This window comes from Solanum pennellii, chromosome 1 (genome assembly GCF_001406875.1).
Source record: "Solanum pennellii chromosome 1, SPENNV200".
Lineage (NCBI taxonomy): Eukaryota > Viridiplantae > Streptophyta > Magnoliopsida > Solanales > Solanaceae > Solanum > Solanum pennellii.
The window spans coordinates 85,192,732-85,214,266 of record NC_028637.1 but is presented as its reverse complement, the minus strand read 5'-3'; the positions used below and the strand labels follow the sequence as shown (position 1 = coordinate 85,214,266).

Genomic DNA, 21,535 nt, shown 5'->3' with positions numbered 1-21,535 from the left:
CTGAACTTCATGACGAACCTGCAGGATGGACCGTCGTAGGCACGACGGACCGTCATGGACTCCGTAACCCCACACTTGGTCAGACTTCCCCATCTTCCTTCAGCAGCTGCACTACGCTGCCACCTACGGACCGTCACAAGCATGACGGACCGTCACAAGCTCCGTAGGTGGTCTCTTCTGCATTTCTTCGCTCAAAAACCTCCGCTTTCATCTTTGGACAAATTTCCTGCAAATAAAGAGAAACTTATATAAAAATTAGCACAAAAAGGCTTTTGGACACACTAAACTTAAGGAAAAGTATTAATAATACCGTGAAACCACGGTATATCACTATACCCATTCAATATGATGTAATTAGAAGGCTAATCTGGGTAGAAGGTTAGACGCTCAAGAAACCATGACCATATATACTATCAACCCTATGGCTCAACAAGTTAGTAGATATCTTAAATCAATTTAACAATGATGAACAAATATGATGACCAAAAGCACCATAGACCTAGGATTTAATAACTTTGTGAACAACTTCTATAATTTCATTCTCATTTACTCTATTACTTTAGTTATAGTTAGTACTTTAAACAAACAAATAACTCTTTCTTGAACTACATAACACTGGTTATCATAACAATAATATTAAATTAGTACCTTGTTAACAACTAAGTCCTTGTGGGATCGATAATATGATTGTTTACACAATCACTTTTGAGACCACATATACTTACATGTACGGATGATCACATCTACCTTATGAGATATCCTACCACATTAACTCAATACCTCTTTCAGATTGATATGCTATGTGTTACAACAAATGAAAATATTTTGATAGTGTAAAAATCATCTTTACTATGATACACATTACTTTGAACTTTTTTTTGTAAGTTCTGTGGGGTCCATCCCCATGTACCAAACTTTGAATAACTTTGTGCCAATTTCAAAGTTTGGTAGAGTTGGTAAGGTATGAAGAAGAAAAAATTATTTTCTGCCAATTTCAAAAAGTTTGGCAGAGTAGGTAAGCTATGAAGAAGAAAAAATTGGTTTTCTTCTGTAGCACATTTGGAGGGTAGTGTATTTGTTCTCTATAAAAGGGAGGACAATTCTTCATTCTATATGCACCAAAAAGAATTACAAAGGAGAGAAAGAAGAGTGAGGCATCACAGAGGAAAATAATCTGTGAGGAAAAAATAGAGAGTGTGAGCGATATTGTAGTGAGGTGGAAAATTCAAAAGAGTGTTATTTCTTTTGAATGTGTAGAGGTCTTTGGAGTTTTACTCAGACATACAAGTGTAAAATCCTTACTATAGTGATATTCGTTGCTCCTCTTAGGTCGTGGTTTTTCCCTTATTTAGGAGGGTTTCCACGTAAAATCTTGGTGTCATTATTTCTCTTTTGTTCTCGTTGATTAACCGTATTGTTGTGTTCCGCATTTATTGCCTTTATTACCGCAAATATTATTTCTATTACGGATTTATTCCCAACAATTGGTATCAAAGCACAGGTTTTTCTCATTTACAGAAATATTTTTTGCAGCTTATTGTACTATACTCAATAAAAAAATGTCTGGAGTAAAGTACGAGGTAGCAAAATTTAACGGTGATAGCGGTTTCTCAACGTGGCGGAGAAGGATGAAAGACTTGCTCATCCAACAGGGTTTGCACAAGGCACTAGGCGGCAAATCCAAAAAGCCCAAATCCATGAAACTTGAGGATTGGAAAGAAATGGATGAAAAGGCTGCTAGTGCAATCAGATTGCACTTAACAGATGATGTAGTTAATAACATCATCGATGAAGAGAGTGCATGTGGCATTTGGACAAAGTTAGAAAATCTATACATGTCCAAAACGCTGACAAATAAATTGTACCTAAAGAAGCAGTTATGTGCTACATATGGGTGAAGGTACAATTTTTTGTCTCATTTAAATGTACTTAATGGACTAATCAGCAGCTAGCAAACCTCGGAGTAAAGATCGAGGATGAAGATAAAGCCATAGTGCTCCTAAACTCGCTGCCATCTTCCTACGATACTTTAGCAACAACTATTTTACATGGTAAGGACTCTATTGAGTTGAAGGATGTCACATCAGCCCTTTTGCTTAATGAGAAGATGAGAAAAAGGCCTGAAAATCACGGACAGGCTCTCATCACGGAAAGTAGAGGCAGAAGTTACCAATGGAGCTCAAGTAACTATGGTAGATCCGGAGCTCGTGGAAAGTCCAAGGTCCGATCAAAATCGAAGGCCAGAAATTGCTACAATTGCGATCAACCAGGGCATTTCAAAAGAGATTGTCCAAATCTAAAAAGGGGCAAAGGGGAAAGCAGCGGCCAAAAGAATGATGACGACACAGCTGCCATGGTGCAAATCAATGACAATGTTGTTCTCCTCATAAATGAGGAAGAAGAATGCATGCACTTGGCAGGTATAGAGTCAGAATGGGTGGTCGACACAGCAGCATCTTATCATGCCACACCGGTAAGAGATCTTTTTTGCAGAGATGTAGCCGGTGATTATGACAATGTGAAAATGGGTAACACAAGTTACTCAAAGATTGCGGGGATCGGAGATATTTGCTTAAAAATAAATGTTGGATGCACATTAGTGTTGAAAGATGTGTGCCACGTACCTGATTTGCGGATGAACTTGATCTCGGGAGTTGCTTTGGACCGAGATAGATATGAGAACTACTTTGCAAATAAAAAATGGAGACTCACCAAAGGGGCATTGGTGATTGCAAAAGGAGTTGCTCGTGGCACGTTATACAGGACAAATGCAGAAATATGCCAAGGTGAATTAAATGCGGCTCACGAAGAAAATTCTGCAGATTTATGGCATAAAAGAATGGGTCATATGAGCGAGAAAAGATTGCAAATTCTTTCCAAAAAGTCACTCATCTCTTTTGCCAAAGGTACAACAATAAAATCGTGTAACTACTACTTATTTGGTAATTAACATAGAGTCTCATTTAAGACATCATCCGAAAGAAAGTCGAATATACTTGATTTGGTATATTTTGATGTTTGTGGTCCAATGGAGATAGAATCGATAGGTGGTAATAAATACTTTGTTACCTTTATTGATGACGCTTCTCGAAAACTGTGGGTTTATATCTTGAGAACCAAAGATCAGGTGTTTCAAGTATTTCAAAAGTTTCACGCTTTTGATAGGAAGAGAGACAGGTCGAAAGCTAAAACGTCTCCGAACTGACAATGGAGGTCAGTACACTTCAAGAGAATTTGAAGAGTACTGTTCAAACCATGGAATCAGACATGAAAAGACAGTTCCTGGAACCCCACAACACAATGGTGTAGCTGAGAGAATGAATCGCACCATTGTTGAGAAGGTGAGAAGCATGATCAGAATGGCTAAATTACCCAAGACATTCTGGGGTGAAGCAGTTCGGACAGAGTGTTATCTTATCAATCGCAGTCCATCAGTTCCGTTGGAGTTTGACATTCCGGAGAGAGTTTGGACCAACAAAGAGATGTCTTACTCACACCTAAAGGTGTTCGGTTGGAAAGCTTTTGCACATGTACCGAAGGAGCAAAGAACTAAGCTAGATGATAAATCAGTTCCTTGCATATTCATCGGATATGGAGATGAAGAGTTCGGGTACAGACTATGGATCTTGTAAAGAAGAAGGTTATCAGAAGTAGAGATGTAATCTTTCGAGAAAGTGAAGTTGGAACTGCTGATGATCTATCCAAGAAGGCCAAGAAAAAGAATGGTATAGTCCCTAATCTTGTTACCATTCCTTCTTATTCTAACCATCCCATAAGTGCAGAAAGTATGATTGATGAAGTTGCTGAGCATGAAGAGCAACCTGATGAGATTGTTGAGCAGAGGGAGAAACTTGGTGATAATACCGAGCAAATGGAGTACCCAGAAGAAGAACAATCTCAACCTCTGAGGAGATCAGAAAGACAAAGGGTGAAATCAACCAAATACCCTTCCTCAGAGTATGTCCTTATCAATGATGAAGGTGAGCCAGAAAGTCTTAAGGAGGTGTTGTCTCATCCAGAAAAGAGCCAATGAATGAAAGCCATGCACGAAGAGATGAGATCTCTACAGAAAAATGGCACATACCAGCTAGTTGAACTTCCAAAAGGAAAAAGACCACTTAAGTGAAAGTGGGTATTTAAACTCAAGAAAGATGGAAATGGCAAGTTGGTGAGGTACAAAGCTCGATTGGTTGTAAAAGGCTTCGAACAAAAGAAAGGTATTGATTTTGATGAAATTTTTTCACCTGTTGTCAAAATGACTTCTATTCGAACTATTTTGAGCATAGCAGCTAGTCTAGATCTTGAAGTGGAGCAATTGGACGTGAAAACTACATTTCTTCACGGAGATTTGGAAGAAGAGATTTATATGGAGCAACCAGAGGGATTTGAAGTATCTGGAAAGAAATACATGGTGTGCAAATTGAATAAGAGTCTTTATGGGTTGAAACAGGCCCCAAGGCAATGGTACAAAAAGTTTGACTCTTTCATGAAAAGTCAAAAGTACACAAAGACCAATTCTGATCCATGTGTATACTTCAAAAGATTTTCTGACAACAATTTTATTATTTTATTGTTATATGTGGATGACATGTTAATTGTAGGACAAGACAAAGAGCTGATTGCAAAGTTGAAGAAAGATTTGTCCAAGTCATTTGACATGAAAGACTTGGGCCCAACACAACAAATTCTAGGAATGAAGATTGTTCGAGAGTGAACAAAAAGAAAGTTGTGGCTATCTCAAGAGAAGTACATTGAACGTGTACTAGAATGCTTCAACATGAAAAGTGCTAAACCTGTTAGCACGCCTCTTGCGAGTCATCTGAAGTTGAGCAAACAAATGTGTCCTACAACAAAAGAGGAGAAAAAGGGAATGGCTAAAGTTCCTTATTCTTCAGCAGTGGGGAGTTTGATGTATGCGATGGTGTGTACAAGACCTGATATTGCTCATGCAGTTGGTGTTGTTAGCAGATTCCTTGAAAATCCTGGAAAAGAACACTGGGAGGCAGTTAAGTGGACACTCAGATATCTAAGAGGTACCACAAGAGATTGCTTGTGTTTTAAAGGATCTGATCCAGTCTTGAAGGGCTATACTGATGCTGATATGGCAGGTGATCTCGATAATAGAAAATCCACTACTAGATATTTGTTTACATTTTCAGGGGGAGCTATATCATGGCAGTCAAAGTTGCAGAAGTGTGTCGCACTCTCTACAATTGAGGCAGAATATATTGCAGCTACTGAAGTTGGCAAAGAGATGGTATGGCTGAAACGATTTCTTCAAGAACTTGGATTGCATCAGAAGGAGTATGTCGTCTATTGTGATAGTCAGAATGCAATAGACTTGAGCAAGAACACCATGTATCATGCAAGGACGAAGCATATCGACGTGAGATATCACTGGATTCATGAAAAGATAGAGGACGGATCTATGCAAGTCATGAAGATCCCTACTACTGAAAACCCTTCAGATATGCTGACCAAGGTGGTATCAAAAGACAAGTTTGAGCTATGCAAAGAACTTGTCGACATGCACTCAAGCTAGAAACCTAGAGCTACCTCCTTCAGGTGAATGGGTCTGGAGGGGGGAGATTGTGGGATCCATCCCCATGTACCAAACTTTGAATAACTTTGTGCCAATTTCAAAGTTTGGTAGAGTTGGTAAGGTATGAAGAAGAAAAAATTGTTTTCTGCCAATTTCAAAGTTTGGCAGAGTAGGTAAGCTATGAAGAAGAAAAAATTGGTTTTCTTCTATAGCACATTTGGAGGGTAGTGTATTTGTTCTCTATAAAAGGGAGGACAATTCTTCATTCTATATGCACCAAAAAGAATTACAAAGGAGAGAAAGAAGAGTGAGGCATCACAGAGGAAAATAATCTGTGAGGAAAAAATAGAGAGTGTGAGCGGTATTGTAGTAAGGTGGAAAATTCAAAAGAGTGTTATTTCTTTTGAATGTGTAGAGGTCTTTGGAGTTTTACTCAGACATACAAGTGTAAAATCCTTACTATAGTGATATTCGTTGCTCCTCTCGGGTCATGGTTTTTCCCTTATTTTTGAGGGTTTCCACGTAAAATCTTGGTGTCATTATTTCTCTTTTGTTCTCGTTTTTGATTAACCGTATTGTTGTGTTCCGCATTTAGTGCCTTTATTACCGCAAATATTATTTCTGTTACGGATTTATTCCCATCAAGTTCCCGTTTAGCCATTAATATTTTTCACTTTTTCTTGAATATTATTTTGGAAAGGTTTTGCTTAAATAAAGTCCTAAAACTATCTAGAAATTGCTTTTTCTTTTTCAAAAACTAACTTCAATGTTGAAAAATATAACTCTAATTTATAGTATTATATATATATATATATATATATATATATATATATGTCTTGTATAAACTTAAGTGAAAAAACAAAGTAAAGGTTTAGAAATATGAGAATAAATAAGATGGTGCCACGGTGAGTGTGAGTAGTAGCAGCAAGTTAAGACTGGGAATGCTATAGTAGTACGTATACTTGAGCATAGTGCAAATAACATTGCTGGTCGTGCCATATTTGATTCACCTATTCATATCCCCTCTCTCTCTCTCCAGACTCTCTCTCCCCCTTTTCATATATACACATAAATGTACATGCATATGCATCTGTATGAAAAATTAGCTATTTTTTAACAATGAGAAACAAGAAGAGTGTTGAATGCTTGCAGATTAAAAGGTGTGTGAGCCTTTTTTTTTTTTTTTTTTGTGGTGGTGGTTTCCCATCTTGTTTACATTATAGCATGAATTATTTGAGAAATTATTTTGATGGTTGCTTCTACGATTGCAAAATTTTGCTTCTATTAAGCTATCTAAGCTTGTTGGGGGGTCTTTTTCTTCTGTTTTTGTCCCACCTCTTGCTTTGATGTTTCATTGTCTCAGTGTTCTGCAAATGGCTTATAGACACTAATTAGAAAATCTCTTCTTTTTCGGTTATTTAGCATTTTACTCTTATTTTTTTTAATCATTGATGTCTGAGGAAGAAAAACTACATTATACTGGAAGTGCTCTAGAATTGGGATTAAGGGTTTTTCTTGCTTGTAAATGTGATGTTTTTTGCTGTTCTATTGTCAGAAAAAAAATGATAGTGGAAGTGCTACTAAATTGGGCCTTGAGGTTTGGTTTACATAGTTCTGTGATGTGATTCTGTAGCTTTCTTGTATGGGTATATCTTAGTCTTGCATTTTGGTGAAGTTACAAAATGTGTGTATGGGTGTTGTGTATTCAGGGATATTTTTGTTTAGACTTGAATGCAAGTAAGGTTTGTTTTTCATAATTTTGTAAGAAACTACTCCTAATGTTTGTTTGGGGGATTTTGTCACTTGTTTAAAGGGTTTTGATTTTCTTGTTCTCTAAACCACTCCATATGTGTTATTTGAATAAAAATCGTAAGTTATCATATTAGAAAGTTCTAATTCTTGTTTCTCTGTAGTTCACTGAAAATGGAAAGTGACAACTCAAAAGGAATAAGACCTGGCGCTATGGATATGTACAGTCTGGTAAAGTTTGGGTTAACTTCCTTGAGAAAAGAAGAATCAAATGATATATTTGTCATTGGAGACCTTGTTTGGGGAAAGGTAATGTCTCATCCCTGGTGGCCAGGACAAATATACGACGAGAGTCTAATACCTTCTCCAGTATGCGATGCCAAGAGAGATGGTTCAGTTCTCGTTGCCTTTTATGGTGATTATAGTTACGCATGGCTTGATCATAATCAAATTATCCCTTTTGAACCTCATTTTGAGGAGAAGTCAAACAATTCAAAAATTCAAACTTTCTTTGTGGCTGTTGAAGAAGCTATTGATGAGCTGAAAAAGAGAGCCGTACTTGGCTTGACTTGCTCTTGCCTGGGTAATTTTCAGCCTACAAGAAATGAAGGACTTTATAAAGTTGATTTGAGCGGGTATACACCTGGGACCATTTATTCATCAAAGCAAATTAAAAAATGTAGAGATGGTTTTCATCCACATGGGATGTTTTCATTTGTAAAGAAGTTGGCCATGTCTCCAAGATCTTTGCCAAATAATGTTCATGGGATAATTAACATTGCAAAGGTTACTTCTTACAGAAAAGCGATTTTTGAAGAGAATGATTACACTTATGATCAGGCATTTGATGAATTTGAAAAAGGTGTTGACACCTATGTTCAAACATTTGGAGTGAAAGCCTCAAGCTCAGTGGATCCTGTAGAATTTTCGAAAAAAGAGGGGAATCAATGTACAGGTAATATTTCATAATGCATGATTTGTCTTCTAGACCATTGTAGTTCTGTGCTTTTTTTTTGTTTATGCCAGGAACAAATCCTCTTTTTAGTTGCATCACCTGAGAAGATTCAGATGACTAAGTAGGTCACCTACAGGCTGCATCTAGAGTATATAGTTGTATAGATTTAATCAAGCTTGGGTGGGCGTTGCACTTTGTTGTCCTTACAAACAGAATTATTCTAAAGTATAATGTGAATGTTAAAAGGAGGAGACCTATGTATAACAGCGATTGCATTTTACCGTCCTTACACTTAGAACTTTTTTGAAGCATAAAGTGGATGTTAAAAGGAGTCGACCTACGTATGATGGCGAGCTATAAACTTTGATGTGCTTGTTCTGCCAGTCATTTAAAAGTAAGACCAATATCTAGCCATAAACCAACAAATGTTGCAGCCATTCTGTCACGAATAATAATCTAATTGTGGATTAACATGTCTTTCCTAGCCCTTAGGTGTCTTGAATACAATACTTCACAAGGTAAAATAGTGTGCATACGCCATACCTGTTTGTGCTCTCAGCTTTTCCATTAGTGCATCGTCCAAATTTTATTCTCATGGTCAGTTTCTTTTGGTTGTCTCCTCCTAAGTGCTTTCTCAATTGGACAAATGTTTGTTTCTACAGATTTATCATGCATTCTATTGCCTATTTCTTATCCTAGATAAACACTAGTATTTCATTTTTAAATAGAGAAAACACTGATTTATTTGTTTGTTGTACCTTTCCTTTTAATACATTTGTATCAAAAGATGGGGACAAATCGTTTGAATATCAAGGGGATTGCTCCAAGAAGTCATGTAAAAGAGAAACTAAAAGGAAGAGGAGGGAAGAGTCTCCACCAGATGACCAGGATCGTAAAGGCAAGTTCCAAACGGATGCACTCTTTGACCATCTAGTAGCAAAATCAGGTGAAGAAACTGAGAAACATAACGAGCTTAATGACTATGGAGCAGAACTAGGAAATGTTACTGATGCATTCAAGCATTTAAAGCAATCCCCATTAACTTTTTACAAAGAGAGTCATTGTCCAGATGAACATGAGAAGACTAACAAAAAGCTGACACTCTTGAATTGCCAAGACGAAGAAGAGTTGAGGGGCTTCAAGTCCTTGCATATCCAATCAACATTGTCAGTGGAGTCTGAAAAGAAGTTCACTGAGGAGCTTGAATGGAAAGCTGAACCAACAATGCTGGTAATAAAGTTCTCTCCTCAAACTATGCTTCCAACTGCTTCAGAATTAAAAGCCAAGTTTGGATTTTTTGGGCCATTCGATGAATCAGCACTCCGTATTTCGTGGGGTTCAGCAACATGTCAGATTGTATTTTTGAACAAGTGTAATGCTCAGGCTGCATATGACTATGCAGTCCAAAGTAGAACCTTGTTCAACTCTGATGTGAACTACCACTTAGTAGACTTTGATGGTTCAGAAAAGTTAATGGGAGAATGTTTTGATGACATTCAATCGTTTAAAAGTGAACCACCTCATATGTCATTCCAAGAGTTGCCTTTGCAGTTCGATACTGAGATGAAGCCATTACCCAAGGAAACTCCAAAGTGGAGGTCTGATGTAGAAGAAAAGGCATTTCTCAAAGGTATCAAAGATACTAAATCCAGAGTTTGTGACTATCCAGAGGTTGATGTAAAAGTCAATATTGATTCTGAAAGCTGTCCACTGGTCCTTTCTGATATCTTGTGTCCTTCAAGTCCTGTTTCTTCTAGCATTCAGTATAAACACAAAGTTGGTTGTCTGGATGAGACTGTTGTGTCTATTAATTCGAAATATTCCATAGATGAGGGATGGAAGAGTCATTATCAACAAAATCTCAGTGCCATTAGCACTTCAGATTTGTCACTTCAACTGGCTGACCTTTTCCAAAAGTGCAATGAAATTTTGGGTGGAATTGATGAGTCACAGAACCAGTTCAGCAACCAGAGTGAACTTAAATGAATGATAAGATATATTGTATGTATGCTGATGGGAAGGATGAATGCGGAGAAGAAGAAAAGAAAACTTATTATATAAAGCATTATATATACTATGTTTATGGCTAGTTCTTATTTACCTTTATCTGTAAGTGATTTTCCCCAGACGTTATTATATAAAGCATTATATATACTATGTTTATGGCTAGTTTTTTTACCTTAATCTGTAAGTGATTTTCCCCAGACCTTTTAGTAGTTTATGCTGATTTCAGATTCTTGAACCAGGCTTCTTGACCCCCTATTATTTGCGATATCTTCATTACTTATGTTCTCTCCTTATAAATCTACTTTGGTATGTGTTGTCTAAGCCTTTTGGAAACATCTCCTCTACTTTCATGATGTAGGATAAAGTCTGCGTACACTCTACACTCCCGACCCCACCTATGATTTCACTAGTTGAAACTAGGCTTCTTCTTGACAGAAAATTGTGTGAAGAGAAGTGTTTTTGCTCTTCTATGCTTGAAAATGGGTTAGAGCTAGTTGTGGCTTCTATAAGGGCATCTCCAACCCTACACTCTATTTTACTCTCCAAATATAGAGTTCCCTATTTTTTTAGGCAACCAACTCCAACTCAATTCTCTATTTTACTTTTTTTAAAAAAATATTTTTCTCTCTCCTTAATATTGTATTATTATTTCTATTTCATTCTTATTTTCTTATTTCATATAAATCATTTATTTCTTTTTTCTAATGATTAATTTATATGATTCTCATGTGATAAAAATATTTATTTATTCAATTTTTTTACTCAATATAAATTATATTTTATTCTAAATTTTTAAATATCATAAAACGAAAATATTATATAATATATAAATTAATGAACAAATTCAAATAAACGTAAAATACGAATACATAAACATTACATAGACACTCAATTTTTGAAATTATTATGTTGTGAGCATTTTTGTCCTTAATTTTATTATGTCTAGCTAAAAATTGTTCAAATCGGAGATTTTCATCTACCAACATTTCTGTCATTGCAGTTGGAGCCTCTACGACATCTTAAATTGGTGCATTAAGATTACGCCCTCAATTATCATGTTGTGTAGTATAATACATGTAGTCATTATATAATGTAGCACTTCCTTTCTCCAAAAACGTGACGGTCTTGCAATAATTGCAAAACTCCGAATGCACGTTCCACATCTTTCCGACATGATTCTTGTTTCATTGCGAATTAATTATTATGTTATATATTGTATTTTTATCTTGTATTAAAATTATTATGTTATGTTTGTATTGTTATTTGTATTCAAATTAATTTTTTCATCTTACCATTTTAATTTTGTGTATTCTTTATAAGGAAAATTAATAATAAAATAAAGGTGAAAATTATTTAAAATATATTAATTGAAATTAAAGTAGTATATATTAGATAATATATTTTTAAAAATAGTATATTACATTTAAAAAGAATCATGAATATTAAATATTTAATTAATGGAATTATTTACAAAATAATATGTTAGAAAAGTAATGAAAATAATAATAAAATATTGAAAAAGTGAAATAGAGAGTGTGAATAGTCAATGGGGTATACAGAATAATATGGAGAGGAGTTGAAGAGGACCTTCTCTATTTTACTATCCAAATATAGAGAACGGAGAATAAAATAAAGGTGAGTTGGGGATGGTCTAAGCAATTTAAACTCTATTGATTGCTGAGAAAATCTAGTATTCATCAAACATTTTACAGTACTTGTTTTCTTCAACTTTGATTTTTTGATTTGGTTCTCAATTTTTGGTATCCTACAATTAAAATACTTTAAGAACTTAAACGATTAACTAAAATAACAAAAAAGAAAAAAAAACGTAACCAATTCTAGCTAGGAAAGGATTCAACTTAGTTTTTTCTTATTTCCAATTCTAGCTAAGACAGGATTACAATATTTGCATTCTATAAATAGAATAGAATTCCATAGAATCTGTATCAGATTGCATTGTCTGTGTGCGTCATTCACAAAATACTCTCTTATCTTAATTTTCAAGAAGCTTCCAAGTTGAGCCTTGTCTCGAAAACATGGCTACACGCTTGGTTAGCTCATCCCAACTTGGAATTCGCCTTCCCTTATGGTCTAGGCCATGATAAAATAGTGGATCAAGTCATGAAGAGATATTCCCATACAAAAACCTCTATTGAGAAGTTTCAACTTTCTATTTCAATTCCAGTGTTTCATCGTCGTATTGTTTTCCCTCATATAGATAAGTGGCTCCGCGTTCCTCTTCAGAATGGTGTAAAAGATTTAAGTGAGGTTTATGAACCCTCATACCCCTTCCCTATTTTCACATTCTTGACAACAAATTCTTTAACACAATTGGTTCTCTTGGGATGTAATCTCATGGTTCATTCATTATCTACTCTTACTACTACTCAACTTGCAAGCTCTCGTTCTTTGAGAAAGCTTTCTCTAACTCAGGTTCAATTAGACGACAACATGCTTCGAGCTCTGCTCAACCGCTGTCCTTTGATTGATGATTTCATCATTGAGCATTGTCATTCATTGACAAATGTTGAGCTGCAGAATCTTCCAAATATCAAGTCAGTCTCTATTAGTTGCAACGAGAACCAGAGTAATAAAATCGAAGCACCAACTCTACAATACTTGTTTTATTTTGGGTGTTCTTGGAAAAAATCCCCTGTATTGAATATTGTTGAATTTCGAAATCTAAAATTTTTATAGCTAACAGATTTGTGGATATCTGAAGAATTTCTCCAACACCTTATTTCTACATCTCATTTCCTTGAGAGTTAGATACTAGCTAACCTTTCTACAAAGTTGGAAAGGTTCAAAATTTGTGGGAGTCAGTCCCTAAAGCTCTTGACTATTGACAATTGTAATGGATTACGGGATATTGGTGCTCCGAATTTGGTATCACTCGAGTATGACGGAGATCTGATTCCTCAGCTTAAACTTGCAAAAGAGTCTCACCAATTGAAAAATTCACGAATAAGTCTTGATAGGTTGAAAAATCTGAATGCTGCATGGTTTGGTGAGTTGAGGGAAATGCTATCAAAGTCGAGCTCTTGGTCTCGAGTTTCCCTTTAGATTTTGGGAATGCAATGAGATCAATATGAACGATTGGTACTGCAGCATACAGTTGCAACCCCCAAAGTGAAGGATTTAACTGTATATATAGAGTTGTCCAGCGGGAAATACCCAACACTTGTGGATTGCTTTGCTATGGAGTTGTCATCCTAAGAGACTCACCTTAAAATCAAATATTGAAACAGTATCTTGTTTCATGGATCGTTTAATGTATATGAAAAATTCGAGGCATTCTGGAAGCAAGTGTTTCAATAATCCATTAGAAGAAGTAAAAGCCTATAAATATGACTAGGAACATCAGTATGTGGAACTCAAAAGCAAAGAGCTGGCAATGAGGACCCTTAAAGAAAAGGAGACAGTTTCGTTTGAATTATATTGGTGAAGTAGATTATTCTAGTGCAAACTGAATGCACTTATTCATTCACTTCAATTGGCATTCTGGGTGAAATTGAAGAGTCACATAACCAGTTCAGCAAGCACAGTGAACTCAAATGAATGATAAGATATACTGAATGCTGAGAAGAAGAAAAGAGTGTAAAACTTATTTTTGTTTCTGGCTAGTTCTTATTTACCTTTATCTGCAACTGATTTTAGCCGGACCTTTTAGAGCCTGTTTGGCTAAGCTTAAAAGCTGGTCAAACTGACTTAAAAGCTGGTTTTTGACTTATTTAGCTGTTTGACAATCCTCAAAAAAACTTATTTTAAGTTAAAAAAAACTTATGTTAAGCCAAAAGTTAAAAGCTGGGGTAGGGGTGCTTTTTTTTTTCCAGCTTATAAGCTGTTTTAAGTTGACCACATTTTTACCTTTTTGCCCTTAATATTTTTATACAATCTCCAAATTACCCACATAACCCTAACATCTCTTTCTTCTATTTTTCCCTTTTCACGTGTGGATGATAGACAATTACTATTACTAATGAATGAAAATAAAATAAATCTTAAATCTTTCAAGTGATCTATTCAAATTATATATTATTAAAATGTAAAATAAGTTGCACATATAACTTAAATAAAAATTTATATTCCTCTTATAAATAATTTGTGATAATAAAGAATTATGTGAATGATAGGCTATTATTATTATCTATGGATGAAACTAAAATAAAATCTTAAATCGTTCTTTGATCTATTCAAATTATATATCTTTAAAATCTATAATAAGTTTATATTCCTCTTATAAATAATTTGTGATGAGAAAGAAATATGTGAATGATAACAAAATATAATTATTTATGGCTGTAAAATATAAATTAACTTTTATTATGTTAACAGCTTTTAAGGGTATTTCAGACATTTTGATTTAAAAAGCTGTTTATCAGCACTTATTTGCCAAACACATCAACAATTTTTTTTTTAACTTCAACACTTTTATCCAAACGCATAAGTGCTTATTTTAAAAATAAATTTCAGCACTTTCAAAAGTATTTTTTTAAAGCTGCTTTTATTAAGCCCATCCAAACGGGCCCTTAGTAGACTTTTGAACCAGGCTTCTTGACTCTTATTATTTGCGATATCTTCATGTATCTACTTTTGATATGTGTTGTCTGAGCCTTTCGGAACCATCTCCCCTCTATCTCCATGAGGTAGGTAAAGTTTGCGTACACTTTTCACTCCCTGACCCCTCGTGTGGAATTTCACTGATTATGTTGTTGAAACTAGACTTCTTGACAGAAAATTGTATGAAGAGAAGTTTGTTCTTGCTCTTCTATGCTTGATAATGGATTAGAGCTAGCTGGCTTCTATAAGCAATTTGAACTCTTTTGATTGCTGATGCAAAAATTAGGAAAAATTACATAAATTAGTACATTTTAATAAATAATTACTGATCTTAGTAATACGTTTTATTTATTACCATTTATAACAATACTATGTTAAATCTGCAATATGAATTAAAAGTGAATTATGTATACAATATATATGAATTATAATTGTTTTTTGAAATATATTATGTTTGTTTGGTAAAAATTTGACACATTGTTTATAAGTGTATTAAAATGTGTGATAAATGTATTATCCATCATTAAAACTTGTATTATATATGAATAATAAATTGTTCTTTGTAATATGCATTATAAATGAATTAAAAGTGATCAAGTGAAAAAAAGATATTATTGCTATAAATGGTAAATATTTTTTTATTTTAGTATATTTATGTAAGTTTTCCTAAAAATTACTCTTTCTTTTAGAGCCGTCAACACGGGCTTAGCCCAAGGGACCGGCCGAACCCAACCCGTTATTAGGGTAGATTGAGATAATTTTTTCAAGACAATTTAAAATAAGCAACTTTCACATATAACAAACATAAAATCATATTTGTATGCTATAACAAAGTTTGCATATTACGCTCCATATCAAACATAAATATGTATATTTCGCTATACGTATACAAAAAAAAACAGTTGTATAATTCGCTATACATATACAAAGAGACCAATTGTATAATTCGCTATACATATACAAAAGAAAGCAATTGTATACAAATCAATTGTCTAATTTGTGTATGTATAAAACGAGAAAGAGAGAAAGACAAAAAAAAGTTGGGATGGGGAATATTTATATTGTATAATTATAAGTGTATAGGACGAAGATATATGTATTTGCATTTGTATATACAATTTTTGATCGTTTTATACAAACAGAAACACAACTTATACATTTCGTTTTTGTTTGTATAAGCGAAAGGAGCGAGGATGGCGAGTGAGATCGGGGAGAGTAGCGAGCAAGATCGATGAGAGAGGGGAACGAAAATATATGTATATATACAATTTTTTCTCGTTTATACAAACACAAACACATTTTATACATTTGTGTTTGTATAAAAGTGAAAGGGAGCGAGCGAGAGAGGGAGATTGGCGAGCGAGAGAGGGAGATTGACGAGCGAGAGTTTGAGAGAGAGAGGCGACTGACAAACAGTTTGCTACAGAGCACAATTAAATCAAAGTGTGGTTTTAACATTTAATTTGATTTATTAGTTTGTCATTATATATAATTTTTCCAATTTAAAATTAAGGCTTATAAGCCAGAACATATAAGCCATTGTCCCTTCAGACTTGATTGGGGTCGGGCCAAGGTCAATCCGTGGGCCAAACTTTTTATATAATGGCAACTTACAATTGTCTCACTAATATATAATCAAATTATTTAATTAAATACATACTATGTTGAAATATTATGAATTTTATTAGATTTTGGTTCGTCCAGATACAAGTATCTCGAAATATATGGACTCAAAATTAAGTTAGCTTGTTTTAGATACACCCTATCCAAGTAAATTTGCATGTATTTAGGATACATAGGCAAATCTCGCACCCTCACTTCACTCACATTTTGTTTGTCACTCTTTTATCGCGCTCGCGTATCTGTTATTTGAGATACATGCTAATTATACTAGATTTTTTGCGACTGTTATTGAAACAATACCTTTGTCATATTTGATTTGAAAATCATTTCATTTTCTTGATGTTATCGAATTATTAGTTTGAAAAGAAAAAAAAACTTAAAAAAGAAGGGTTTGCCCGGCCCAACCCTCGGCCCTTCTAGGGTTGGACTAAGTTGAGAATTTTCAAGGTTTTCCAAAATGAAGGGTCGACCCGCCCTAGCCCTTTAAATTCCTTGGAGCTCGAGGCTTAAGCCGGGTAGGAATAGGCTGGGCCAGCCTGACCCCTTTTTGATAGCTCTATTTGCTTTATTTCTTGAGCCGGGTGGGACTGGGCTGAACCGACCTTTTTTGACAGTTCTATCTGCTTTATTTGGACTTTACTCAATTGGAGAAAATATAATTTTTACCAAAGATTTTTCAATAATTGTTTTCTTCAACTTTGAATTTTTGATTTGATTCTCAATTTTAAAATCCTAATATTTCGATGCACCGAAGAACTGAAGTTCAATAACATACATACAGAAAAACAATTTCACCTTTATTTGTGTAGCCATTGCAAATTTTTAGCTATTGTCAATAATTTTAGCTGAAGAAAAGAATAAATTATAGTATATGTTTCACTTCGTACCAGTAATCCATGAAATTAAAACAGATCACCTAATATGGTATCTTTACTAAAAATTGAAAACCTAAAACCCTGTCTCACTTCATTGAAAGGGTTAAAGCTCAGGCTCAGCTAAAACCTCTCTTTCTTACCGGGCAACAACATCAATGGCGCATGAATCAGAATTAGTGTCACTTCTTCCTCCAGAAATTATATCTGAAATACTGGTAAGGCTACCCGTCAAATCCTTGTTGAGAATGAGGTCCGTTTCTAAATCTTGGCTTTCTCTAATCTCAACTCGTCAATTCATCAAAACCCATCTAAAATTTTCAACCAACAAACAAGACTTTGCCATGCTTCTTCTTAGTACCTCTTATTATGAGTATAGCCTAAAATTTTACACTTGCTCTCTTAATGCAATTATGTATCAAGAATCTCCCCATGTACCTGATGACCTTAATTTTCCTTATAAAGACCCACTTGTTGATTATAACTTTGTGGGTTCTTGTGATGGGTTGCTCTGTTTTTCTAGTGGTGTTCGCGATTTATTTCTATGGAATCCGTCTATAAGAAAGTCGAAGAAACTTCCAATTTTAGGAAGTAACGTGGATTGTAGTTCGTATCTGGCTTATGGTATTGGTTATAATGAGTGTCAAGATGATTACAAAGTTGTACAAGTTGTGGGTAGTTCACATAGTGAGTATGGGTTTCAGAATGAGTTTAGGGTTTATAGTCTAAGAACTAATTCTTGGAAAATGATTCAAGAGTACCCCGGTGTTATATTTTGCAACGATCCTGCTAAATTTGTGAATGGAAGACTTCATTGGATCGCTACCCGTGTTAGTGATAAGAACGACTCATGGTTTGTTTTTTCATTAAATCTGGTCGATGAGACGTATGAAAATGTAGCATTGCCTGATCTTGTTTATGGTAATTTTGATTGGGAATTAGGGATTTTAGGTGGTAATCTATGTGTATTTTGTGACTATTATAAGGTTCGGATGGATGTGTGGGTAATGAAGGCATATGGACTTGTGGAGTCGTGGACTAAGGTGGCTTCAATCCCTTATTTTAGAGCTATTGTGCACTCGCCTTTTCCAGTTTTCATCTCCCATAATGATGAAATTTTGCTGCAAGATGGTTCAAGTTTATTGATATATAATTCAACAGACAACACTTTTAAGCATCCTCACGTTCAGATCCATCGTGGTTATGAAATTCAATTTAGTTTGTACACGAGAAGTCTTGTTTCGCCACATTTTGTAGAGGAAGGTTGAAAAGCTATGGATCGATGAATGACTGATGAATATTTGTGCTATTGTTTCTTTTGTGGTCTTGTGCATAATGATAAATCTTACTCGATGATTCCAGATTTTGGCAAAAAGAAGTAAGAGCGAAATTTTGGCTCTTAGGCAGACAATTGTATCATCAAAGGGAATAAAGTCCTTTGTATGATACTTATGGCTGGAATTGGTTCTTTCAAAATTTCATTCTTTACAAAAGTAGGTGACACGAACAAAATTGGCTTTTTTGAATCTTAAAGTCATCTTAGAAGTTCCTCCAAAGTTTATTTATCCTCCACTTTCTCTGACTCAATGGTTCGAATGTAGTGCAACCGCAGTTTGCAACATACCCCCAGGGTGGACGAGTTGGTTGAGCAAGGGATATTTCAAATAGGTGGTCACAAGTTTGCAACCCCCTGCATGGTTTTTCGGTTGCACGGGGCTTGTCTAGTGTAGTTTACCTCTCCTGTGTGCACCCAAAGGGTACGACTGGGGGTTCCTTTGTCATCAAAAAAGACAAAGCACAGTGCCAACATGTTATTGTGGGAAAGGAACTACTGGTTTTTGAATACTACCTTCTGCAGGGCAACACAAGATTGAGAGTTGGAGTTCCATATCATTTTGCCTATTAACTCAAGCTGACAAAATCAGACAGGGATGAGTTTATACAGTAATGCTACCCGGAATCAATCTTTTATCCGTTCTAAGCACCATCATAGTCGATCTGTTACGAAGTGAGTTACATTACATTCTGCTGATGAGTAAAAGCTCTAAGAACTAAGAAGGGGGTACTGTTTTAAGTTGACAATATATATGGGAGGCGAAAAGCTGCACTCTCGGCATGAAATCAGAGGAGACTCTCAACCATAGTGCATTAGCTCTTTTTTTTTTTTTTTTAAAGATCTTAGATTCTTTGCTTTTGTTGTTTGTTTGTTTAATTCTTGGTTGCTTCAGCTTGATAAAGTTTCAAATAAAGTTTTCTATATTTTTGTATAATCCTTGAATTTACAGATGCATCAAAAGGAAAGGTGTACAACAAGCAAATAAATCAGTGTGTTCCTCTACTTAAATATGGAATACTGGTGTTTATCTATGATAAGAAATAGGCAAGAATGCACGATAAATATGTAGAAACAAACATTTGTCCAATTGAGTGAACACTAGTGGTGACAAGTGGGCGGGTTGGGTTAAATTTGGGCGGGTTGAAAATGGGTAATAATTCAAGGGAAAATTGTATATAATGGTAAATTAATAAATCAAATTAAATGCTATAACTACACTTTGATTTAATTGTGCCCTGTAGCAAACTGTTTGTCAGTTACATCTCTCTCTTAAACTCTCGCTCGCCACTCTCCCTATCTCGTTCGCTCCCTCTCACTTTATACAAAACAAATGTATAAAATGTGTTTGTGTTTTGTATAAAGCGAGAAAAAATTGTATATATACATATATTTTTGTTCTGCTCTCGCCACTCTCCCATATGTCGCTCGCCATCCTTGCGTCTATCGCTTATACAAATAGAAATGAAATGTATAACTTGTGTTTCTGTTTATATAAAGCGAGAGAAAATAGTATATACACCTGCAAATACATATATCTTCGTCCTATACACTTATAATTATATAATATAAATATTCCCCTGCCCAATTTTCTTTTGTCTTTCTCTCTTTCTCGTTTTTTACATACACAAATTATACAATTGATTTGTATACAACTGCTTTCTTTTGTATATGTATAGTGAATTATACAATTGATTTCTTTGTATATGTATAGCGAATTATGCATATTCATGTTTGCTATAGAATGCAATTATGCAAAATTTGCTTTAACATACAAATATGAATTTTATGTTTGTTATATGTGAAAGTTGTCATGATTCAATCCGTCCATATTTGATATGGGTAGGTTGGATAAAATACTAGTTTAACCATATTTTCATGAGTAAATAATACTCTACTTAATAATTCAACATAGAGAAAATAAAGTTTTTTAAGAAGAAATATATGGAAAATGCTTCATTTAGTTTTATTGTATCATAAAAGTAAAAAATAACTTAATTTTTTTTCAAGGTTGCCTTAACCCTAAACCCTCATTTTCTTATTATCTTCTCTCACATAGAGTTATTATTTCTACTAAATATATAAAAAGACAATTGTATATTCCTTACATAAAAATTCTGGACAAAATTAATGCTAAAAAATAGGCAAAATTTTGGGGGAGGACTAAAAGTGCACCAATATTGAAAACATGAAGGACTATTTGTACTCTATATGAAAACTCAAGGATGACTTTAAGCCTTAATCCAAAGATATGGGACTATTTTGAGTCTTTCCTCAATTTAAAAAGGAGGGAGTACTAGATGATTCATCGTTTCCAATGCAGTTAATTATTAGGCTTTTTAGGAAAGGTTCCCTCTCCATGCAGTTAGCTTGACTCCATACATTGTTTCTTGACGTTCTTTGGGATTCTTTCAAATATTCATTTATTATTTATCAAACTAAATTTAGAGGTTTTTTGTGTATATGTTTTTGATACGTTTTTCTTTTTAAATATTTGTTAATTTTCTTTTAAAAAGAATCTTCTTATTTTCTTTATCTCGTATATTTAATCTAAGTGGATATATATATATATATATATATATATATATATATTTTAAAAATCATTTACCTAATATGTAAACCTTTTTTTTCTTCATTTTTTACCTTCATACATTGTTTTATCCCTCTTTTTTTTCCATTGATTTTATTTAATATTTTTTATTTTCTTTGCCTTTCCTTTTATTTTGATTACAATTTAGTATTTTATTTGTATTTATATTTATTATTCCTTAAACATAGACTAATTTTATACATTAAAATGTTGAAAAATAGATAATTTTAACTATTTAATGTTTAGATCTTAATACAACATTTTAAATATTCAAATGCGCATTTAGATTTAAAGCTAAATCTTG

The 21,535-nt window shown here is 34.3% G+C and overlaps 2 protein-coding genes across 2 annotated transcripts; both read left to right on the top strand.

The window, feature by feature from the left end:
* Positions 1-6,444: 6,444 nt before the first annotated feature.
* On the top strand, positions 6,445-10,430 carry LOC107024257. The gene is made up of 3 exons (XM_015225199.2): positions 6,445-6,702; positions 7,456-8,246; positions 9,034-10,430. Exons 1-3 carry the CDS (start codon positions 6,662-6,664, stop codon positions 10,230-10,232), a joined length of 2,031 nt encoding a protein of 676 aa, XP_015080685.2. The 5' UTR covers positions 6,445-6,661; the 3' UTR covers positions 10,233-10,430.
* A 6,885-nt stretch (positions 10,431-17,315) lies between these two features.
* On the top strand, positions 17,316-19,590 carry LOC107015890 (F-box/kelch-repeat protein At3g23880). Its single transcript, XM_015216323.2, has one exon. It carries the CDS (start codon positions 17,467-17,469, stop codon positions 18,574-18,576), a length of 1,110 nt encoding a protein of 369 aa, XP_015071809.1. The 5' UTR covers positions 17,316-17,466; the 3' UTR covers positions 18,577-19,590.
* Positions 19,591-21,535: the final 1,945 nt, after the last annotated feature.

Bases quoted from the DNA above. Each gene is read 5' to 3' on its own strand.
- LOC107024257 (XM_015225199.2), top strand. From the start codon at position 6,662: ATGAGAAACAAGAAGAGTGTTGAATGCTTGCAGATTAAAAG. The intron at 6,703-7,455 runs GTGTGTGAGCCT...GTTTCTCTGTAG, and splicing joins GAATGCTTGCAGATTAAAAG to TTCACTGAAAATGGAAAGTG. The intron at 8,247-9,033 runs GTAATATTTCAT...TTGTATCAAAAG, and splicing joins AGAGGGGAATCAATGTACAG to ATGGGGACAAATCGTTTGAA.
- LOC107015890 (XM_015216323.2), top strand. From the start codon at position 17,467: ATGGCGCATGAATCAGAATTAGTGTCACTTCTTCCTCCAGAAATTATA.